The sequence below is a fragment of the Castanea sativa genome, chromosome 1, assembly GCF_040712315.1.
Source record: "Castanea sativa cultivar Marrone di Chiusa Pesio chromosome 1, ASM4071231v1".
Classification (NCBI taxonomy): Eukaryota; Viridiplantae; Streptophyta; class Magnoliopsida; order Fagales; family Fagaceae; genus Castanea; species Castanea sativa.
The window spans coordinates 32,688,957-32,714,360 of record NC_134013.1 but is presented as its reverse complement, the minus strand read 5'-3'; the positions used below and the strand labels follow the sequence as shown (position 1 = coordinate 32,714,360).

At 37.4% G+C, this 25,404-nt stretch overlaps 1 protein-coding gene across 2 annotated transcripts; it reads right to left on the bottom strand.

Moving 5' to 3' along the window:
* Window positions 1–471: 471 nt before the first annotated feature.
* LOC142620954 (uncharacterized) lies at window positions 472–23,909 on the bottom strand. 2 transcript variants are annotated; one of them, XM_075794278.1, is made up of 9 exons: window positions 23,526–23,909; window positions 23,335–23,429; window positions 13,908–14,115; window positions 10,791–11,316; window positions 10,453–10,704; window positions 4,766–4,954; window positions 4,607–4,681; window positions 1,970–4,489; window positions 472–985 (listed from the first exon to the last, which is right to left on the bottom strand). In XM_075794278.1, exons 1-9 carry the CDS (start codon window positions 23,690–23,692, stop codon window positions 680–682), a joined length of 4,338 nt encoding a protein of 1,445 aa, XP_075650393.1. In that variant the 5' UTR covers window positions 23,693–23,909; the 3' UTR covers window positions 472–679. The 2 variants fall into 2 exon arrangements, with proteins under 2 accessions (XP_075650393.1, XP_075650399.1); XM_075794284.1 differs by lacking the exons at window positions 23,335–23,429; window positions 23,526–23,909 and having other exon boundaries at window positions 10,791–11,051; window positions 13,908–14,026.
* Window positions 23,910–25,404: the final 1,495 nt, after the last annotated feature.

Genomic DNA, 25,404 nt, shown 5'->3' with positions numbered 1-25,404 from the left:
TACTGTTTTGCATTCACTATTGTACCTAAATTTTTTGAAACAATGTTACAAGCAAACACAAGAAAATTTTATCATAAGGAAGCAGGGTGCAAAAGCATTACCACGTGATCGATATTTATAAAAGGAATATAATAACATTGCCATGTCAGAATTGTAAGTTCTTCAAATAAGGTTTAGCTTATCTCCTGTACTTTTTTAATTGGAATTTCCGTTTGTTTTAATGAGAAATTGTCACATTATCCACTAACTAAATAAAATGTGAGAATTAAAACTCATTACCACTTGTCATCGTATATTTCAAATAAAACATGTTTAGTTAAAAAAGTACTGAAAGTAAGCCAAATCCTTTCAAATATTCATTTTCCCTAGATGGTTGAACCCTCCAATTGGAACAGAAAAAGTTGGCTGAATTGAGATCGAGTTAAGCAATTGCAAATTCATCCAAGGAAAAAAGAAAGATGCAAATATATGTGCAGTTTGCAACTGTTGCGAAAAAAATAATCATATATGATCCTGTAATCTGACAATCAAAATGAATATTTGAAAGTGCTAATCATTCATCTTCAAAATCTTCCTCTCAGTGATATAGACACCCAATATAGAGTTGCATATTAAGTAATGTTCAACTATCCTAAAACAAAAATATTTAAAAACAGAAACTATAAAGATAAGTTTCTGATTATGATGTCCACAATGCGTGCATGACATGCAATTGACTCATATCAGTGAACTTCAGAGACATTTTGTAAAGCTCTCTCAGCTTTTCAGCATCTCCAGACCTATTGGATACTGGATTTGGTTGAGAAACAGAAGCAGACTTGTTTGCACTGGCTGAAATTGTCATGGCCAGGATTTTCTTCAAAAGCATTTGCAACTGTCTCCAGAATTTCTCATGTATCTCAGGATAGCTGATTTGGAAAGAGTCTGAATCTTTATCTGATAGATGGCATCCTTCAAGCATGCGTGATAGAGCTGATTCCAGCATCTAAAAAGAAAATACAATATATTAATCTCTCTCAAAAAGTGGAGAGTAAATGAACAACGCTATGCAGACCATGACATAATATTCATTAGCAGCAAGCCCATGATTCATTGATGCATCATAAAATTTTGAAACCGAGGAAACAGCCCTAACCATGTTACAGGACAGAAAGAAATGAAGCCTCTGTTATCCTAATGTTTACTGAATCCCATTCAATAATAACCCAAGAGATGCTAATCTTTTTTATGATGATGCCAAATACAAAAATGTGCTCACATTGGCTTATGATGGAACTACATAAGATTTGCGTATAAATTGCTGAGCACCATCTTTAAGTTTTTGTAACTTTTATAGCATGGCAAAATAGATGTAACATCAGATTTCCATCTCACATCAGAAAGGCTTTCATAATATAGTGATTTAAATAGCATAATTTTTTTAAAGATAATTAATTTAGTTTGACATGCAAATTTGAGTATAGTGGTAGGATTGCACTACTTAGGTCTTAGGTTAAGTCTTACTCATTAAGGAAAAAACTCGATATACTAATTTAAAAAAAAAATGCAAAATTGGGTTCTTCCTAAAAAGTCTCATCATCAATTTTTTTCCTTAATGAACTATGACTTGAACCTGAGAGTAACCTAGTGTAATCATACTGCTTTATCACCCAAAGCTGAGTAGGAACCCGAAGGCATCGTTATCATTATCATCATTATTTCCATTGCAAATAGCGGAGTTAGCTCCTTGACAACTCAGTTTTGCTGGTTTGAAAATCAATTTATAAAATCTAGGTTGGCCCTTGCATAGCCCAATCTCCGTAATTCTAATTGTGACGAGGAAGATATTTTGGTGTCTTATCACATTTCTTACATGCCATGGAAGTGTGAGACATATAAACATTGAAATAACAAGATGCGCATTCAACAAGGGAAAAATAGGAATATGAGGCTCTCCTTTAGCTAGAAACAAAGAAGTACAAGAACATACCATGTTTGAGTGTAAAAGGCCTGAAAGGCTTAATGACAGAGCTGATCTCTCTATGAGTATAGTCAGGTACATGCTGGGATGTGTTTGTGGGCCATAAAAGTCCATGGCTCTTTGCCAGTTTCTCTCGGCCAAGGAGGCATACTGCTTGACTCGTTGGAGAATGCTGTTTTCAGCTTTAGACAAATTGATTTTCTTATGATCCGGCTCCAGAAACTTCAAACAACAATCCCTTTGGTAGCAACCTAGATGAAAGTAAGCATATGCAGCCTCCTGTTTGCGCAATTCACCTAGTGATTCATACACAGACAATGCCTCTCTTATTGCGTCATTGGCTGAAATCTCATGCTTTCTTGATTCTTTCCTTCCCTTTCTTTCACTAGAACTGGTATAATCTGCATGCGTATCTTCCAATGCTCCATTTTCATAAACTTCTGCAGTTACATCTTCTTTTGCCAATAGCATGCCAAGCCTCAGATATGTATGAGCAAATTGTGTATATACCTCATTCCTCAAGCTACTTGTCACAGAATCAGCTTCTTCAGTGATAGAATTCAGTTCTGACTTTGCTGCCCCATAATATCTGAGTGATTCACTGTATTCTAGTTTTGCAGTCTCCAATGCTTGGTTGTATGCATTACGGAAGATTGCATGTGTTTTAAGAGTCTCAATCTTTGATACCATCTCTTCAGCCAATGCTCGTCTGCCATGGCCCAAATTACAGTTAATTAATATAATGTTGGTGTGATCAGAAACTGCTCTAAATGCATCGATAGCATCTGCAAAAACATCTTCAGCTCTGTTCATTTCTTTTCTTGCCAGTCTGTTACGACCTAGTTCATTACAAACCCACCCTTTCTTCTTGACTACAAACTGTAGTTCTATTGAACCAGATGGAAGTCCACCCAATGCCTTTCTAGCTTCTTCGTAACAGCTTAGGGCAGCTAAAAGATTATGCTCTGCATCTTTAACTACAGGACCCCCAAGGTACTTAAATATCCCACCAATTTTCACTTTAGGTGTTTCTCTAGAAGCTGTTTCAGTTTGAGATAAGACTGTGGAGCCTACATCACGCATCTCCAGAAAACCCTCCACTTTTTTGGAATTAGTCCCCAAAGGTTTTACCCCATCAGTGTAAGAATCTTCTTTTCGGCTTTTATCACCTCTGCTGTGCTGAAGACACTCAATATCAGAATTTTTCTTATGATGCATTTGGTGATGAACAGAGTCATCTTCAGGGTTTCCCAAAAGTGAGTAGGCCGTGCCCTTAGAATGTGGTTTCTTTGATTGTTTTCTACCATAAGCTACTGAGCTCATATCTGCATTGCTACTGCTGGCACTACTACCACTGCTTGCCCTGTCACTCTGGCAGCTGCAATTTACCAAGGAACATGAACTGCAATTCTGGTTATGCTGCACAAGTTTCTTCTTGAGCCTTTTAACTTCTGTAGCCACCTCTGAAGACATTCTCAATTGTCTACTACTGGATTTCCTCTCTGCCTGTTTTGAGATCTCTTTTCCATTTATCATATGGAACTCAACATAAACATCTCCAACTAGTGTCCATGCCTTGGCCCAAAAAAGGTATGTGGAAGAGGATTGTTCAAGAGTTTGAGAATCATCTGCAGAGTTGGGTATGTCATCTTTCTCATTAACGCTGTATGATCTTGTGTTTTCATTTCTTTCACTGAATTTTTTCTGCCATGATGAGCAACTGATCATTGAGGAAATGAACCTCGTGTCTTCAAGATGCTGGGGCATTGATCCATAAACAGAACATGCCAATTCTGCGACCTTCAAAGCCTGATGTAACTGGCCATCCTCCTTATAAGCTTGACCAAGCGCCAAATAAGATTCTCCAAGCAAAAGAACAAGTTTCCACAACCTATGGTCCAATTTTGATGTTGGAAGCCATTCCCGAATGTCACAAACTTCAATACAGTCAGCATCACCACAAGCACAAACAGAAAATTGAATAGGTGAAGGCAACTTATCATTAGTTTCACTGACTTCCTCCAGCTGTAGCTCAGTACTCTGCAGTTGGCGCATCCATCTAAGAGACTTGATAGCCTGAGAGACGTGATGCACTGCAGCTAACTTAGAAGAAATGGGATCAGCAACAGTTTGAACTGGTGTTGGAGACACCTTGCACACTGCAAAGCTTTCATCGCCACTGGAACTTGGTGCAGCTCCATCTGGATCCCTTTGTTCCTTGTCACCTGCTGCTATCAAATTCCGGGAAGCAGATAAATTTTCCTCCAAAGTCCTCTTCACAGAAACTTCTGATACTAAATCTTGATAACTTTGTCCATCTTCATATGGTTTGTCACCTGCAACTGAAGAGAAGACCCTTTCATGGAAAACTGATTCAGAAAGATCACTAACAAAGTCCAAAGATTCTTCCTCGGCATCAGTAACTGTAACTTCGGATTCTACAGGAAGAGATTCAGATGTCAAATCCAGCTCTTCATCATAATTTAAAATGAGCCTCGCAAATTGTTCATGAGCAAATGCACGCACAACCTGTTTAGCATAATATTAAATGTAAATCACATTATATTTCCAATGTACTATAACTAAATTTAACAAATTACAAAAAAGAGTACAACTCTTAGAATAAAAGTAACTCCAGAAACATACCAGATGATTTGGCTCATCCAGAAAATCCAGACATTTTCTAAAGAACCTCACACATCTGGCCCTATTATTAGGAGCCTGCAACAAACCGTCAATTTGTAAGAGCTATTTTGAGGCTACTAGGCAACATATAAAAGAAAACAGTTATTATCTCTTTCCCACCATTGAAAGCGAAAGCCTGTGACCAATTCGGTACAGGAGAGTCCCTAATGAATACAAGGAATCACTTCGCGTATGCAATAGAGTAGGTAGGGAGCTTGTAGCATCATCACAATCATTGGAAGAATGGTTCTTGGGAATGACAGAAAGATCAAAAAGTTGAATTACATCTTCACCAGCACTTTTATAAAGCTGCAAAAATTAAAGTCAGACAAGAAGAACAAGCCCATCAACAATTTTAACATTAAACGCATGAAGAACAAATTTATTTTGGATAGACCCAATACCAAACCAAAAAGATTCCTTTAGAAAATAATATACATATAATCTTTTATTATATAAATATAACTAATTCATTACAAAAATATATTAATTAGGATTATAACAAAGAACTATATGTATATTTCTTATAACTAAGTGACACAAAAAACCAAATAATTTGATAAGGAGGTATCCCTATCATTATTACCTAGTAGAAGATGATTTACGCAGATACAAGAAAATTTCATATAGAGAATATGTACATGGTGCGGACACCACATTTGGGGAGATTATCTTTATCATTTATGTTATCTTTATTTGGGTTTATCTTTAGTTTTGGATTAGTCTTTGAGATTGTTAGGTTTATCATATTAGTATTTGAGATTGTTTAGGATTTGTTTAGGAGTGTTTATCTTTATCATTATGATTCCTGGAAGCTGTATATAAAGCTCCAGATGGTTCCTTTTGTATTTTTACAGACTATTATTATTATTGAGATTATTTTGCATTGATTTGTTTGGTGGTGATTCCAAACACCTTAGGTGGGAAGCCTAAGGTTCTACAGTAGGACTAATCTAGGTGGGAAGCCTAGGTTGTCCTGCACTAGATAGTTTTGAAGAACCTAGGAAACGGTCAGTGCTTCAAGAGTTCCAAGATATCTTCCCTAAGGAGCTCCCAAATCAGTTGCCTCCTATGCGTGATATTCAACATGCCATAGATCTTGTCCCAGGAGCTGCACTTCCCAATTTGCCCCACTATAGAATGAGCCCTCCTCAACATGATGAAATGGCTAGACAGGTGGATGAGTTCTTGCACAAAGGATTTGTGCGTGAAAGCTTAAGCCCATGTGCAGTCCCTGCACTTTTGACCCCAAAGAAAGATGGATACTGGAGAATGTGCGTGGATAGTCGTACAATTAATAAGATTATTGTGAGGTATCGTTTTCCTATCCCTAGGTTAGATGATATGTTTGATATGATGTCAGGAGCCACAATCTTTTCGAAGATTGATTTGAAAAGTGGATACCACCAGATTAGGATCCGCCCAGGTGATGAATGGAAGACTGCTTTTAAGAAAAAGGATGGTCTATATGAGAGGCTAGTAATGCCCTTTGGTTTATCAAATGCTCCTAGTACTTTTATGAGAATGATGACACAAGTACTAAGGCCTTTCATGGGCAAATTTGTGGTAGTGTACTTTGATGACATCCTCATTTATAGTAAGTCAAAGGAGCAACATTTGGACCATCTTAAACAAGTTTGTTCCACTTTGAGGAAAGAAAACTTGTATGCCAACCTCAAGAAATGCTTTTTCTTCACTGATAGTGTCATCTTCTTAGGTTTTGTGGTCTCATCCAATGGAGTTTCTGCTGACCCACAGAAAGTTAGAGGGAATTTTCAGACTAGCACAGTGAGGGAGGGCAATATAGTAAGTTAACACACGTTTGAAACAAATTAACAAACTAGCGTCTCGAGTTTTAGAAACTCGAGTTCAATTTTAAAACTCGACTCTCAAAGACTCGCTTTGTATTGATGACTTGGACATTCAGTACTTGGACAAAAATGTGAAGAAATGCCACATAGATCTCGAGTCTCTTAGACTCGAGTTCTACCAAACACACACACTGCGAACCCAGGAAGAAGAGAGAAACCCAGTACCCAGAACGATGAAGAAGAGAAGAAGAGAGAAACCCAGCACCCAGAACGATGAAGAAGAGAGAAACCCAGAACGAAGGTGAAGAAAAACCCAGAATGAAGAAGATGAAACCCGAACCGATCGAAAATTAAACAACAAGAACAGAATGAAGATGAACCCAGTAGAAGAAGAACAGAACGAAGAACGAAGAACGAAGATGATGAAGAAACCCCAGAAGATGAAGAAACCCAGAACAATCTGACGATGAAGAACAGAGGGAAGAACAGAGGAAGAACCCAGAATGCTGGAGCTCCGATTGGACGATCTGCACAAAGAAGAACGATGGGTCTGACTCAGAAGAACGCGAGGAAGACGAAGGATGATTTGAAAGGAAAAAATGGTGGAACTCGAGTTTCTAAAACTCGAGTTCCACGTGGAATTTTTTCCATGACAGCTTCCACCGCTTGGGTCTTGAGTTTTAAAAACTCGAGTTTTACCATTAATCTCGAGTTTTTGAAACTCGAGATGTCAGTTTCCCACTTTGTTTTGCAACAGGACAACTAACTATATTCTTAGAAAATTAAAGTTAAATGTAAAAAAAATTCCAGAAAGTTAAGGCCATAGCGGATTGGCCCGAGCCCGAGAACATTCATGAGGTTTGTAGTTTTCATGGGCTCGCAACTTTCTATCGCCGCTTCATACGTGGATTTAGTACAATCATGGCACCAATCACTGATTGTATGAAGCAAGGCGAATTCCAATGGTTAAATGCTGCTGGTAAAGCATTTCAAGAAATCAAGAGGAAGATGACAGAAGCACCTGTGATGCGCCTACCAGACTTTGATAAGGTCTTTGAAGTGGAATGTGATGCGTCCGGTGTAGGCATAGGAGGAGTTCTTAGCCAAGATTGTCACCCTATAGCTTACTTTAGTGAGAAATTAAATGAGGCTAAGAAGAAGTGTTCAACATATGACAAAGAACTCTATGTTGTGGTACAAGCTTTAAGATATTGGAGCCATTATTTGACACCCCATGAGTTTATCATTTATTCTGATCATGATGCTCTCCGCCACATCAATTCCCAAAAGAAATTAAATGCTCGACATGTCCCTTGGGTTGAATATTTGCAAAGATTCTCTTTTGTTTTGAGACATAAATCTGGTGTTGATAATAAGGTAGCTGATGCTTTGAGTCGTCGAGTCACCTTACTTTCTGTGATGAGCACAAAAGTCATAGGGTTTGAGAAGTTGCAAGAGGAGTATGAATCTTGCCCAAATTTTGGAGAAGTGTACACTACACTTAGGACTGAGCATCTTTAGGTTGTTGATGATTTTATCCTCCGAGATGGCTACTTGTTTAAAGCTGATAAGCTTTGTATCCCCCGCACATTAGTTAGAGACTTTTTGGTTTGGGAAGTGCACGTGGGAGGACTTTTAGGACATTTTGGACGTGATAAGACAATTGAAGAGGTAGAGAGGCAATTTTATTGGCCAAGTCTTAAGAAGGATGTTGCCAAGATAATTGGCCAATGTCGTCAGTGTCAATTAGCTAAGCATTGTAAGCAAAATACTGGCCTTTACACTCCTCTTCCAGTTCCACACCGTCCTTGGGAGGATATTAGCATGGACTTTATACTAGGTCTCCCCCGTACCCTTAGGATGTTTGATTCCATTCTTGTAGTGGTAGACTAGTTTTCTAAGATGACTCACTTTCTTCCAGGCTCTAAGACATCTGATGCATCCAAGGTAGCCAAGATTTTCTTTGATGAGATTGTTAAGCTGTATGGGTTACCTAAAACAATAGTGTCAGATAGGGATGTTAAATTCATGAGCTATTTTTGGAAGACCCTTTGGCACATGATGGGAACGAAGTTGAAATTCTCCACAGCATACCATCCTCAAACTGATGGTTATCCTCAAACTGATGGTCAAACTGAGGTTGTCAATAGGAGTCTAGGAAATCTTCTAAGGTGTCTCATAGGTGAGAATGGTAGGACTTGGGAATCTATACTCCTTGTAGCCCAATTTGCATACAATAACTCAGTCAATAGGTCCATAGGTATAAGTCCATTTGAAGTTGTTCATAGTTATACACCTAGAAGACCTTTAGACCGTCTCCCAATGTCCTCACATGATAGGGTTTCTGTGTCTGCAGTAGAGTTTGTTAGTCACATGCATGAGCTGCATAAAGAGATCAACAAACTAATTCATGCTAGTAATCTTAAGTATAAGGCTCAGGCTGATTTAGATTGACGTCATTTAGACTTTGATGTAGGAGATTATGTTATGATTCATATCAGGCCTCAACGGTATCCTTCAAGAACCGTTAAGAAACTACAGACCTATAGTGCTAGCCCATTCAAGGTATTAAAGGAACTTGGATCTAATGCTTATGTGATTGATATACCTTCAGATTATGGTATTAGTTCTACTTTTAATATTGCTGATTTAATTGCTTTTAAAGGTCCAACAGTTATTCCCTATGACCCTTTTGATGATCCACCATCTTCTTCTTTGGCCAACCCTGTCCCTAACCCTACACCATCTTATTTCCAAAAGGCACATAAAGATATTATTGATGTTATTTTGGATGAGCAGTCTCTTTTCACTAGGGATGGAATAGTTTAGTGCTTCTTGGTTCGCTGGCAAGGACAGCCTGATTTTGATTGTACATGGATCACTAGAGAGGAGTTGCAACAGCTTGCTCCTGCTCTTTTGGAGGCTTACTTGGATACACTTGCTACCGCCTCATCTCTACCTCCTATCATCCGCACATATGAGCATCGACGGAGGCGCCATGCTGACCCAGTGAGTTTGTGGCTCGATGGAGCTTATTCTGATGTCATTTGATCCTTATGAGCCTTACTCGACGGGGTCGAGTTTCTCCCACCCCAGGGGAGTTGGTGCGGACACCACATTTAGGGAGATTATCTTTATCATTTATGTTATCTTTATTTGGGTTTATCTTTAGTATTAGATTAGTCTTTGAGATTGTTAGGTTTATCATATTAGTATTTGAGATTGTTTAGGATTTGTTTAGGAGTGTTTATCTTTATCTTTATGATTCCTGGAAGCTGTATATAAAGCTCTAGATGGTTCCTTTTGTATTTTTACAAACTATTATTATTATTGAGATTATTTTGCATTGATTTGTTTGGTGGTGATTCCAAACACCTTAGGTGGGAAGCCTAAGGTTCTACGGTAGGACTAATCTAGGTGGGAAGCCTAGGTTGTCCTGCATCAGTACAGCTATGCTATTATTAAGTATCAAAGCTGCCTTGTCGCATTCATCATGATTATTAGCATCTTTGGTTTTAGTGTATCAGTGGTCATTCACAAAACTAAAAATAACCATATGTGAGATCTCTAGAAGATCATGCTCCTCTGCCACACTTTCTTCATCCTTCTCTTCCTGGTGTTCAAAATATATACTTTTAAAAAAAAAATAGTTGACAGATTTGAATCACAAATAGGGAACTTTTCACTGATTTTCTTTTTATAATTCCAATACATTTTATTCATTTTGAAATAAAGAAAAATTTTAAAATCTTCATTTTGGCATAAAGGAATCTATGATATTAAAAATTTATGTGGATTTTCCTATCACTAATTGACTCAGGGATAAGTGGATTCATTTAAATTTAGATCACATTATACAAGGAGATTACTTCTACATATTCGAATTGAAGGGTGATATAAATCAGTCTATTTCCAACATCATATCCATGATTAAAGCATTCATTATTAGAAGGTAGTTCACATTTAAAGGAAAGTAAATATAAATCATGACAGTACCCAATAAGCGCCAGGATCCTGCTTGCAGTTTTCCTGAAGGAACCTCAAAACAGAAAGGCCATTTTGCTGGACAACATAAGGATGAAAAGCAGGAGTTCCGTCCTCAGAGATTCCTTTCAATAGAAAAATATCATCTGTTTTCAGAAGCTCATAACCTTGAACAACACCATTTTCATGATAACAGATGGCCAACTCAGGCACACTCGCCATGACATTGTCAAGCCAAGCTTCAAGCCAAGTTAATGGAGTGACCTGTGAAAACATTGATGTAAAGCACAATGGAATTTGTGAAGAACAAAAACATGAAAAATATATATATTTCAGAAGTTCACTCCCACCTGTCGTGTAACATCCCACAAATGCAAGCTTACAGCAACATATTTTTCGTTACTGAACAGAAGTAAGTCACTGCCCAAGAGCATACGGAAATTGTGGAACTGCCAAAACAAAACCCTTAAAAACTCATCATTACTGACTCTTCTATGTTTTTCAGACTCTTGCATTGAGCTCCTGGGCTTCTCGCCAACTTGTGAAACCTTTTTGACAGGATGATGCCCTTTACTTCTGTTATTCTTCTTATTTTCCCAAAGAAGGCCATCCTGTTTAAGTTGTGGGTAGTCAGAAAAAGAATTGAATCCTTCATCTTGAACAACACTATCACTCTTCCCCACAAAATGAGTTGGACTTCTTCCAGGAAGTACGGAAGAGTTTGATTGCTCCTGTGATGGGACATGATGAGTTGGAGGACAATCACAAGCCTCCATTCTAACTGAATGCATAGCAAAATTCAAAAATAAAGATTGGTCTGCACATTTTGATTGATTATGTCTTCTAATAAACTTTTCCCCCTCTTCAACATCAGGCCTGTGCTTTAAAAAATAAAATAGATGTTAAGAGCTGCTTGTTTCTCAGAAACTCAATACTCAAAAGTTGTTGATTTTTGAGAGTTATAATTAGAAATCCAGAAAATTATTGAAATCTATTCTAGACCTCTAGTACTTTTGTCTAAATCCGTTCACCTTGCTCCCATTAGATGATGAAGAAATTCATTTCTTTATTAAAAACAAAAGCATTGTGGCACTAGAATATCAGTATCAATAATTCAGAAAACTAGTCGCTAACTCGTGCAATGCACGGAAAAACTATTAAATACGATTTAAAAAATATATTTATATTAATTTGTTTTTGCTATTGACAATGTTTTCTATTGTGATAGTTTGAAAATTTATTACGGACAAAGTTTAACATGACTACTAATCGTTGATTGCAAGTTTTTATGGTAACATAAATAACCTACATTATGTAAAGTCAAATATGAAATTCAACTCCAAATTGTAGACTTAACTTGTAAACTAAATGACTGAGTTCATTTGATATGAGTACTTAGACTTTGAAATTATTATTAATTAATACTCAAGAATGTAAAAAGGGTCTATCTCCCTTGACACAATATTTTGCAAGCTAACTACTTGAACTTTGAAAATCATGGTTCTCCCACTCTCCTTCATCTCTAGATCAGATTCGATGTAAAATTCCACCTCCTTTATGGTGCCTTTGAACCAAAGCAACACAATTGCTGAATGTATATTTGAAGGCACACTACAAACTATCGTAAATAAAAGCTAACCTCTTTTTTTTTCTCTTTTTGCATCAATTAGTATGTAAAAAGCTACTTAAACATATCATTACCAGAATAGACTCTTTTATACATATATAAGTAGTACCAGGGAATAGACAACATAAAATTGGTTTCAGATGGTGAAATAAACTAAGCTTTCACTGTTATTGGCAATATCATGGATTACTTACCTTCACACTCACTTTGGGAGATCAGTGTTGTTCAACTAATGCTTATATAGTTGTGTTAACGGCTCAGCACCAGATAGTAAAGTGGCCTTTTACTGGGAGCAACATTATGGGAAGGAAACATACAAAAGCTATGGTCGCTACTTGGGTAGTTCAGATAGCCTATTAACAAAATCGTATGGTAGGGGCTGTGAGCTGTGGCTTCACTGGCTTGTGAGTAAGGTTCAATTTGCAAGGGCGGCCAAGTATCCAGTTTTTATGCTTGTGACCGTGTGGGTCTCAGGTTTTCAGTTTAGGGTTTTTCAGAAACAAAGTCATGAAATCATGCAGTCGGGTTTTCAAAGGTGAATCGTATGGTTTTTACTCAGGAAATTAAATAATTTTAAAAATTAATATGAGGTGTAAAATTATGGAGCTCCAAAGCATAATTCGGATTTTGTTGAATAGGAGAAAAAATTATTTTATTTTTATTTTTACTTTCTTTTAGAAAAGGTGGGCAAAAAATTCTCGCTATGGTCCTACTCCATGTGCCTTGCCTCAAATTATATAACTTCAAAATCAAATCCGAAAGATCCTCTTGCTCGACATTGACCTCAACCTCAATGTATCATCGCAAACCTAGTAATGCAATGTAGCTTGGGGGCACTATAGAGCAACTCAGGCCCTAATGAGGACATAAGTGGGGGAGAATGTAATACCCCAGATTGTATGGATCAGATTAGACTGAATTGAATGAGTGTTTGTGTGTGGGCATGTACAGATTCACATTGAGTGTGTACTATATAAGAGGCTACAAGGAGCTCCAATTATAACTTAACTAGTATTTTTAGGCAGATGTAGCCACCACTTTCTTTGCGTTGTGACAAATCATTTTCATTTTGGTGACTTGGCAATCTAGGATGTTGAATGGGAGCTCGAACTTGCCCACCATATTAACTAGGATGGCTCAACTATAGGTTTTAGCTTTGTCAAGCTTGCACTTGATGAGGTACATCTCAACACTGCCTTTGGCAAGGGTATCAACAGCTAAGTTGCCAATTGGGCTGCAATCAACTATAGGTTTCAGTTGGTTAGTTTTGGATTGGATTTGAGGTGATCATATGGAATTTCTGGGAAGTTGGGTTGGTATTGAGAAGTGAAATGGGATTTCTCTACCAAGGTTTGGTGGGGTCCAATAACAAATTTAGAGCAATGACGATCATTTGGATTGGTTTTACCCTCTTTACTACTATAGTTTTTTTTAAATTGTTTTTTTTTTTATGTTCTGAAGTGGCTAACATTATGCCATGTTGAAGGAAGTTTGGTTAGATGTGATGGCCAAGACTTCATGGAACTAGGGGACCAAAAAGAGAATTTAAATTATTTTTCTCTTTTCTAGTAAACTAAAAATAAATAAAAAAATTTCTAAAGTTTTTTGATATTGATATTCTAGTGTCGAATGGCCATTTTTTTGGCTAAACAGATGGCATCGTTATGACACTTTAGCTTGGACAATGTTGACAGATATGGACAGATGGATGAAACTGACCACAACTTTAGAGCTAAATTGACCAAATCTAAACTTCAATGACCAAATTGACAACAAATCCAATCTTAAAGGGATTAATATGTAATAGGATGACAAACAAAGCAATATAAGCATAACCCACCCAGTATTCAGAACAAGCGTCTGTCCAATACGATGGACTCCAATTGATAATCGAGCCTTGGAATAAGGCATTTTAAAGATTTGCTTCAGAATGTCAGCTGGAGCAATCACATCTATCTCATCTCCATACTCAACTAAACCAGATACCGCAAGGGCCTCACATTTCCTAGAAAGATTTGATGCAACAGCGCCACCTTCCCATGGTAAACCTGCCAAGTATGAGCACCAAAATAATAACATCAGATATACATTTTTTTTTGTATAAGGAAAATACTATTAGATATATCTGATTCATAAAAGAAGCAAATTAAAATATTAAAGGAATTATTCGAATGCTGTTTACATTAACACAATAGTTCAAACATCAGATAATAGATATTGTTACAGAAACCTCAAAAGGGACTCACACCAATGCAGGAAAACATTTGCAATTAAATGCACCAGCAAGTGAAAGGGAAAAGTACAGGATTTCTTACGGAAACTATTCTTATCAGAAAAACCTCTTTTTTTTGTTGATAAATCTACTCCTATTCCTATCGCCAAAACTATAAAAACTGAGACATGGATCCAGTGGGAAATAAGATAAAAAAGACTATAAAGGAGTGTAACAGTGCTAACATCTCAAAAGAGAGTAGAGTTGTGAACTCCCAAGTACTGACCATTGGTGCCTAGACAGAGATATTATGAGGCTCCAATGGTCTCTTGTCAATTTATTCAGCCTACACAAGATTGGTCACAGTGCAAAACTAATAGCAACACCAGGATATTAAACACATGTACAAAGAAGAAATGAACCTGTGGACAACAGTCAATGAAAGAAAGACCAAAAGAGTGCCCAGTGGGTATTGTTTAGGGCATTTGAAAACTGGCACGCATAATATTTAGGGTTTCAAAAAAACCTAAGAAGCATGGATAAGGACATGACACAAAATTTTAGAAAAATTAGGACACAACATGGCTGGGATATGAATTTTTTATTTTTACATAATAAATTTTTATTGATATAAAAAAATAGAGGAACAAGTATACAATCTCGCAAATTAAATAAATCTATCAAATCACTAGCCAAACAAATGGATTGGCTATGCAAAACTGAATCAAACCAACAAAGTTCTAAAGAAAGCAACTCTAGAAGCGATCTTCGGCTTCCAAACACTTTTCCGAGGGAATGACTGAGCGCTAGTGCAAATCAAGACCCAATAGTAACCACTAACCTTAATTAATCAATTACTACACATATTTAGGCATCTTTTATTTTTTTATATGCATATTTTATGTTTCCAAAATAAATAACAACTATTAAAATATTTAAAAACATATCTAAAATCAAGGGAATTGCTTTTTCCTCTTTCTTTTTTTTAAAAATAAAAATACCTTTTCCTCCCAACACAATGAGGACATGCATGCAAAAGTGTCCCTGGCATGTCTGACATAGATACACCAGGGATTGCAGGGTGTCCATGCTTCTTAAAGAAAAACTCATGAGGAACATTTGAACTTCTCAGTAGCAGTGAGTTCAACTAAGTGAGATCAGTTTATTTTCCTGGAATGTCTTCAGTTTTCTGAATGCATTCATGCAGTTCTCTAATTTAGTTTCTTGATAATTCTAGTAGTGAAAATCCATGAAGACTCAAGGAAAATTGGAACCCATTGGAGAGTTCTCTTTCTCCAGGCACCTGATTATTTTCTTTCTTCACCTATGCAAAGGTGGCTTCCTTTGAGTAGAACCTGACTCTAAAATGCTTGCACTGCTGCACATATCCCAATTTCCTAGATTTGAGGTTTAAAAAAAAAAAGAGTGAAGCAAAGTATGAGGAAATGAGATCACCAAAAAGGATATAATACCTCGAAGGCAAATCCAATGCTAAGGAAAGTTCTTAATTAAAAGAAACATTGTACAAGCCCCAGATAGTTGCTGCCATGTGATGAGTTAGGCTAGTGGTTTTAGAAAAATAGTGAAGAGTAATAGTTTTTTAAATTCATCCTTTTTATTTTCTCCACTATGCAAGCAATAAAAGGAGTTTCATAAGTACAAGTAACCCAACCTGTGAAAAGCAATGCCCAAGCATCAAGCTTTAAGAATGTACCACTAGGCCCTGGCCCACCCAACTGGTTATTATCCAAGTTGGACTGTCTCAGTGAAATTAGTAAGCAGATGCTTAAAAGTAATCAGATTCAGGGAAACATGACTTGAGCACTTATGGAAATAGTTGAAGCAGCTCAAAGAAGTATCAAGCTTGGACTCTGTCCACTGAGAATACCTAACAACTAGAATTGATGTCAAGACTAGACCATGCAACTACTCCTACCATCCTTTCCAGGTTGACAAATTGACCCAACTTACTAGATCCAAGTGAGTGAGAACCACACGTTAGTAGGCATTTATTCAGCCAAAGCAGCCATCACTTCACCTTCAGAAACAACATCCCTTTTCTGAAAACTTTAGCAAGGTCCAAACAATCCAAAAAACACATGACGCCCATTATTCATATAGTAGACATGAGTTCAATTTTTTGACAAGGGGCTAACATGAAAAAACATTGGAGGGACAAGAAAGTGGCTCAGGACAAAATTAAACCTGATGCAGCACCAAAATTAAAGAGCAGATTGGGATCTTTCACTTGGTCTAATGCTCGTGAGGTTGCTTCGAAGGCTAGGCTGGACAGGTTTTTGTTTTCTGCAGATTGGGAGGATAAGTTTCCATCTGTCTCTCAACAACGCTTGCCTAGGTTGTTATCTGATCATTTCCCGATTGTGCTTGAGGGTGGTTCTTTTCAGAGAGGTAGGAGGCCGTTTCGATTTGAGAATATGTGGCTTAATGAGGAGGGTTTCGTGGAGAGGGTGCGCGCTTGGTGGGAATCTTATAATGTCCAAGGAGCGCCGAGTTTTGTGTTGGCAACTAAATTGAAGCTTTTGAAAAATGACTTGAAGAAATGGAATGTGGAGGATTTTGGAAATGTTGAGGATCGGGTGAGAAAATTGTGGCAAAAGCTTAATGACTTAGTGATGATTGAGGATAGTCGAGATTTAGTTGTGGAGGAAAGGCTGGAGTTGGAGAGAGTTCGAGGGGAATTAGAAAAAGTAACTTTAATGGAGGAAATCTGTTGGAGGCAGAAGTCTAGAGTCCTTTGTATTAGAGAAGGAGACAGGAATACCAAATTCTTTCATCGTATAGCTAACTCTCACAGAAGAGTTAATTCCATTAATAGGCTTATGGTGGATGGAGAATTGTCCTCAGATCAGGAGGCTATAGCAGGTGGTATTTCTCATTTTTATAGGCAGCTATATGCTGAAACTGTGGCTCATAGACCTTTATTAGATGATGTGGAGTTCTCTTGTATCTCGGAGGAGGATGCAATTTGGCTAGATAGGCCGTTTGATGAGGAAGAGGTGTATGGGGTGATTAGTGACTTTAAGGGTGATAAGGCTCCTGGCCCGGATGGTTTTTCTATGGCGTTCTTTCAGTCTTGTTGGTGTATTTTGAAAGCTGAAATTATGGCAGTGTTTCAAAAATTTTATACTCAGGCTGTGTTTGAGAAGAGCCTTAACGCTTCTTTCCTTGTTCTTATTCCTAAAAAGGTGGATGCTGTGGAGATTAAGGATTTTCGGCCTATTAGCTTAGTTGGTGGGATCTATAAGATTATTTCTAAAGTGTTGGCCAATCGGCTCAAAAGGGTGGCACATGGGCTTATCTCAAATTCTCAGAATGCATTTGTGAAAGGTAGACAGATTTTGGACTCCTTTTTGATTGCTTCAGAATGTATTGATAGTAGATTGAAGTCAGGTGTTCCAGGAGTGTTGTGTAAGTTGGATGTGGAGAAGGCATATGACCATGTGAGTTGGGGTTTCTTAATGTATATGCTTCAGCGATGTGGGTTTTCAGAGAAATGGAGAAAATGGATAATGTGTTGCATATCTACTGTTAAATTCTCCATTCTGATCAATGGTAGTCCTTCTGATTTTTTTGGTAGTACTAGGGGGATTCGGCAAGGGGACCCCTTGTCTCCGTTGCTTTTTGATATTGTTATGGAGGGTTTGAGTCGTATGTTGGAAGTGGCTATTATGACTGGTCAGTTTTCAGGCTTCTCTGTAGGTAATACAGCTGGTAACTCGGTGATGGTGTCTCATCTTTTGTTTGCTGATGATACTCTTATTTTTTGTGATGCTGATCCATCGCATATAGCGTGTTTGAGAGCAATCCTGGCTAGATTTGAGGAGGTCTCAGGTTTAAGGATTAATTTGGGGAAATCTGAGTTGGTCCCTATAGGGGTGGTTTACAATATGGATGTTTTGGTGGGGATGTTGGGTTGTAGGCAATCCTCTCTTCCATTGAGATACTTGGGGCTACCATTAGGAGCTAAGTTTAAGGAGTTGTCAATTTGGAACCCTATTCTGGAGAAGATGGAAAGGAGATTAGCAGGGTGGAAGAGGTTGTATCTATCTAAGGGGGGTAAGGTAACTCTTATTAAAAGTACCCTCTCCTCCTTACCTACATATTTCCTTTCCCTTCCTCGCCTTTACCCGGGAAGGTGGCAAATCGTATGGAGAAGCTACAACGAGACTTTTGTGGAGTGGTATTAATGGGGAATCGAAATTACACTTGGTCGGGCTTGGGCTCGTGTGTGTGTAAACCGATGCAGGTTGGAGGGTTGGGTATTAGAAGTTTGAGGAGTTTTAATGTTGCCTTGTTAGGGAAATGGTTATGGAGGTATGGGTTGGAGACCGATGCTCTTTGGAGGAGGGTTATAGAAGTGAAATATGGGAATGATTGGGGTGGTTGGTGCACAAAAAAGGTGACCAGTGCTTATGGCGTTAGTTTGTGGAGACATATTAGGAGTGGTTGGATGAGTTTTTCTAAACTAATTCGGTATGATGTAGGGGATGGTACTCGAGTGAAGTTCTGGAAGCATGTATGGTGCGGTGATCGTACTCTCCAAGAGGTTTTTCCGGAACTCTATTGTATTTGTCGAACAAAGGATTCTTCAGTAGCGGAGATTATGTGTTGGTCTGGTGGGAGGATGCATTGGGATGCTAAATTTCGTCGTCCTCCACAAGATTGGGAACAAGAATCTTTTGATTGTTTCATGGATATGGTTTACTCTTCGACGGTAAGGGGATTGGGTCCGGATCGGTTGTGTTGGAAGCCAGCTAGGAGTAGAGGTTTTGAGGTTCGTGGATTCTATCTTTCTTTCTACCCTCATAGCAGCTTATCATTCCCTTGGAAGTTGATTTGGAAATCGAAGGTTCCTCCAAGGGTAGCTTTCTTTTCGTGGGCTGCTTCTTTAGGTAAGATTTTAACAACAGATAATCTTCGTAAACGCCGCGTGATTGTTCTTAATTGGTGCTACATGTGTAAGAATTGTGGGGAGTCGGTGGATCATCTTCTTCTTCATTGCCCCATTGCTTGTGAGTTGTGGTCGTTGGTGTTTTGCTTGTTTGGTATTCATTGGGTTATGTCTCAGAAGGTTATTGAGTTGTTTGAGTCGTGGCAAGGTAAGTTTGGAAGACATAGAAATATAGAGTTGTGGAGAATTGTGCCTCATTGCGTGTTATGGTGTATTTGGCGCGAAAGGAATGCGAGATGCTTTGAGAGCTGTGAACGCTCTATTTTAGAGATTAAGTCTTCTTTCTTACACACTCTACTAGATTGGAGTGTGGTTTTTTGTCATTTTTCTTGTTCTTCCATTCCTGTTTTACTTGATCGTTGTAATCTTGGTTTTTGATTTATGCCCCCATAGTACATTCCCAATGTACTCGGGTTGGCTAGTATTCATTTTTTAATAAAATTTTCTCGTTACTTATCAAAAAAAATTAAAGAGCAGAAAAATAAAATAAACTAGGATCCACACCTAGGGGCACTAGGATCAGCACCAAGCAGGAAAGTAAAACCTGGGATCCACACCTATGGTCACCTAGAATCAGCACGAAGCAATTTAAGGAAAACTCTAACAAATAACTCTGATTACTCAAGAAAATGATAAAACAATATTGAACCCTAGGTTCCTTTAAAAGAGTTTCAAACTTATTATCTTAATAGAAAAAGAAAATAACTCTTAAGGTTGGCAAGTGCCTTCCACCAAAAGTGACAAGTTGTGGATTTGAGTTTGGGGATAAGTCTCTCAAAAGAAAAGGGAGTAAGTTTCTGACCAATTATGAATCACCTCTCTAAGACCCCACCAAATGCAAGCTTTGTGCATTGGGTACAAGGAAAAGAAAAAAACCTACCAGCCCAGTAAGAAAATGAATTAAATTCCTAAACCAAGAAAGAAAAAGAAAATAACAATTACAAATATAAAATAAATCTTGATTAAGCCTTAGGCCTAACTAATAATAGGTTCCATCCATAAGACCAATGGTTGGGCCATTGTCTTCTTCTTACACCTATGTCCACAGGTTTAGGTAGTTGGATGCATATTTTTGTGCCTGCACTATAGAGTTCACCAAATTATCACCATGCTACCAATTAAACATCTCATGGTAGCCTAGAAGTCAAGTATAATCCAGACTACAGAGGATAGGTAAACAGAGACAATAGGATAAATGCAATACATAAATTTGTAATTTATTAGCTCTTTCGCTTCATATTAGAAGTTTTACAAATCAAACAACTATCCAGGGAGAAATTTCACTCCACCGGGAGAACCACATCATCCCACTCAATAATATTGTGCCATGTTTGATAAGTTGAGTCAAATTCTAGTCAACAATCTCATAATTATAATAAAAAAATAAAAAATACTTCACCTTCACCCTTGCTGCCGGTGGCTCCACCACCACCATCCCCAACTCTACTGCCGACAGCGACGGTGGTCCTCCCCAATATAACAAAGAAGCTCCAAAAGAATAAAAAAAATATGCAATCTTCCATCTCATTCTTTTTTCCCTTTTTCCTTATTTGGCAAGATGCTCAATTCTCTCACTTCAGGTTCTAATCTCCTCCGAATCAACCAATTTTAATTTTCTATATTTCTACCCATACCCACACACACACACATTTTTCTGTTCAAGTTTAAATATCTTTTACATCTTAAGTGCCAATATTATTATTCTTTGATTGCTGAGAAAATTTGAGGAAAAGTAGAGAAAAAAACTTCAAAACTCAAGATTTTTGTTGTATTTCTGTGGTGTTTCAGATAAATTTGTGTATTAAGCTACATGGTTGTTTTGGGCTTTCTGGAATAACTATGGCGGTTAAGAAAGAATACAACAATAAAAAACTTGGGACTACAGATTTTTAATGTTTTACTAAGGAGGACCACCGTCACTCTACCACTGGAGTTTGGGGATGGTGGCAACGATGGAGATAGTGGGGGTGAAGCCAGCGGCAATAGAGGGTGAGGATGAAAGTCAATTTTATTTTTATTTTTTATGACTAGTCACCGGATTGATGACTAGGATTTGACTCAATAAATTGTCACACATGGCACAATATTATTGAGTGAGAGGACCACTAGGAATTGTTGATGTGACCCCCTAGACTCCCAGTGGAGTGAATAATTACTCGGGAGTCACACAACAGTTCTCCACAGCATTTTTTAGTACGCTTACTAATGACTTTGTGAGGTTAGCAATAGGTGATTGGGCTATAATTTTGCTAGAAGTAAATGCAAAATTGAATGTTGAATGTATATACTTTTTTTTGATAGGTAATCAGAGAACTATTATTATTGAAAAAAAAGGAATAGTACAAGTTGTTCATGATGATGAACAACAAGAAAAAGATTAACAAACAGCAAAAAATAGGGAAATCAGGAAACTAATCTAAGAGAAAACATAAACTCAGAGAGAGAAGAATAATTAGTAAAACCCCAACAACAAGACCATTCAAAAAGACTACGTTGGCATAAAACCTTTAACTCATCCAACATCTTCTTAGTGTCCTCAAAGGAACGACGATTTTTGTTTCAACCAAACAATCCACATTAAGCAGCCTAGAATCAAATTCCAGATGTTCGAATTATGTTTCCCAAGTCACTGATGCCAACAAAATAACAATCCCACCTAGCATAACCCAATGAATACTAAAAGCCGGAAGCATAAAAGTCCATAAGGTATGTGTAACAAGACAATGAAGAGGAAAGTGGTCCACTGACTTCCCATCACAACAACACATACAACACCGATTTGCCAAAGGGCGACCCCTAAGCATGAGATTATCCAAAGTGAGAATCCGATCATGAGCAGTTGTCCACACAAAAAAAAAGAGCCACTTGCTTAGGAACCTTTGGTTTCCAAACACCCTTCCAAGGAAACAAACAATTTGGAGTACCCTGAATCACATGGTAGTAAGACCGGGTGTCAAACTTACCATCTCCTTTTAGCCGCCAACAAAGAGTATCGCTCCCTTCACCCCAAGGATACGAGATTGGATAAACTGAAGGAGAGAATATGATGCAACTAGCTCCCAGTCTTCAAAAGCTCTATAAAACCTTAAATCCCACAATCTAACAGTTCTCCCCTGGGGGATCCACAAAACCTCAGAAATACACGCATCCTTGGCTGTTGAACACACATAGAGTTCCGGATAGAGGTTTTTTAGGGTATTATCACCAATCCACCTATTGTGCTAGAAATGGATACAAGTGCCTTCACCCACTACAAAAGACAAATGCTTAGAGAAACTCTCCCACTCTTCATGAATGCTTCTCCAAATACCACATCCATGAGCCCTCCTACAAACGTTAGTACTCCAACCCCCTTGACCCTCACCATACATCCCAAAAAGATAAATCTGTAGTGTTGTATATACATCCCAAAAAGATAGAATCGAAGGAGGTAGTATTGGTATAAAGCTGTATGCATATGAATCATGGCAAAAAAAGGAAACTTTGCATCCGCAGCAAATTGTTTCTGGAGTTTATAAATCTGTAGATACTCATCAGTCTATACATGCTTTTAAGAAATATATATATATATATGACAACATTGAGATGTATAAGTGGATAAGCTGGTATTTGGGGATTGTTGAAATATTTTTTTTTCTTTTTGCTTTGCAAATAATCGCTTTTAGGAGCATTCAAATACCAGCTCATAGCATTGTATACAGGGACTTTTTTTTGATTGGTCTTGAGCTTGAGGATTCACTTCTAGTGATTCCATTCAGTTGTTTATAGTTTTCCTTTTTCCTTGTACATAATTTTTTTTCCCTCTATCTGTTTTTGTTGTTTGTACATATTTTTTTCGGCTATTTCATTCTTCTGTATGAAGTAATCCTTCTTCAATAAAAATTTTAATATTAGCACATTAAACGTAAAAATTACCAAAAACTAAATCTTTTGATAAACAGTATGAAAATGCATTCATATTTTTTGGTGGCATTTGGCGTTTCCAATATATAGTATGTAGAGTTTTGAACCCGTGTCTATATTATTAGTTAATATTCTAGCACCGATACAACGCGGTAATATAATTGTCAGTGAATTAGGTACCTCCGGTGGCAGTAGTAGGCTTGGAATTCGAAAGAATTGGCGGCGAATTCAGATCCGTCTCCGTCGGAAGCATCCGATATCGCGGAGCACTCACTCTGTGTATATACATATATGTATTTGTGTCAATACAAAAATCAAAAATCAACAATTCAATTAAACGAGAGAGAGAGAGAGAGAGAGAGAGAGAGAACGTGTGGTGGAGCGAAGGAACGAGTGCGGAGGAATTGAAAGCATGAAAGGAACTGTCGGTGGGGACGGGGATAGAACCGCAGAGGAAACCCACGGGTTTTGAATTTGAATTTGGCCTAACCACTTCAAGTTTTCCCACGCACTGAAGCTCTCCCTCCGACTTCGCCATTTCTCTCTCTAATTGGTAGTATAATATTTCTCTTCACTATGTATTTATTTTCTGTATGGTCTCCAATGAATTCAACTTCAACTAAGTGAGTGCGTGCGTGCGTGCCTCTAAAACCAGTCAGTTAGGGCACCACCACCTCCACCATCTTCTACTAGAAATTTTCAGAACCAACTAGAGACCTCTTTTGTTTTTTTTTTTTTTTTTACTATTTTGTCTTAATGGCCCATTTCTGGGAGAAAATATTAAAACAGCATTAATTTTCAAAAAATATAATTAGTAGTTAAGTTTTACAAATTATATTTTTTACTAGCATCTCGAGTCTAAAAGACACGATTTTGGGGCTATAAATCGAGTCTTTAATGCTCGATTTTTATGGTCTGATTCTATTTGATGTGGCATTTTTTCCACGTGGCGACTACTTGAAAATCGAGTCTCTAAGACTCGATTTACAAGCCAGATGAAATTTGAACTCCACCACAAAAAAAAAAAACGGACCAGGCAGCGCGACCCAGGCAGCGCGTGCGACCTGGGCTGGCCTGGGTGTCGCTCCCAGGCCGCGCGGTGGCCTGGGTCGCGCCCAGGCAGCGCGACCTGGGCGCGCGACCCAGGCAGCTGACTGCGTTTTTTTTTTTTTGGTGGTAAATCGAGTCTTAGAGACTCGATTTCCAAGTAGTCGCCACGTGAAAAAAATGCCACGTCAGATAAAATCAGACAATAAAAATCGAGCATTAAAGACTCGATTTATAACCCCAAAATCGAGTCTTTTAGACTCGAGATACTAGTAAAAAATATAGTTTGTAAAACTTAACTACTAACTATATTGTTTGAAAATTAATGCTATTTTAATATTTTCTCCCCCATTTCAATGTCGGGAAAGTTTAATGTAATATGCTTTTTTTTTCCCCTAAATATAAATTTTAATTATTAAAAATAGCAAATAATAAACGAAAAGCCTCATTTTCAGCTATTGAATTATCAAAATAATAATAATATTAATAATTATTTATTATGAGTATACTTTTATGCCAATTTTTTTTTTGAAAAGATATTTTTATGCCAAATTATATATTATACCATAAGGAATTGTTTTATTTTTATTTTGTACAATGTCAGAAGTATATCACTAAATATTTAGTATGATTTTGTTTATATATGTAATTATATATCACACCTTTTAAAGATAATATGATGTGTTAACATTCTTATTGGGGTTTAAATTTAAATTAAATTTAAAAAATAAGAATAATGACATGTAAGATTTGTGAGGTTCCAAAAACTTAAATGCCAAAATATGATGAAGTTGACCAATTATATATATATATATATATATATATATATATATATATATAAAATTGGTCGATAATTCATGCAATGAATGCAAAAATTTAACAAAATATAATTTTTTTTTCTTTCTATTTTTTCTTAAATATAAATTAATAATTATGGTAATTATTAAACATTATTACTGTGGTAAGAGGAACAGTCCCTTCGCGAACCTAAAGCCCAAGAAGTTGCTGGGTAGAGGCAAAGTAGTTGGGCTTGGCCCTCGGGCAATGGGCTTAAAGATGGTTCGTCCTAGGGATGAACGACGAGGTTAAGTACCACCGGAAGTCCTTTCCGATGGAAAGGATAAATTAGTAGCTTCCTTGAGACACGGAGCACAAATTGTCAACACGTGACTTCTTGAAAATGCTAGTAACCACGGGAAGTTC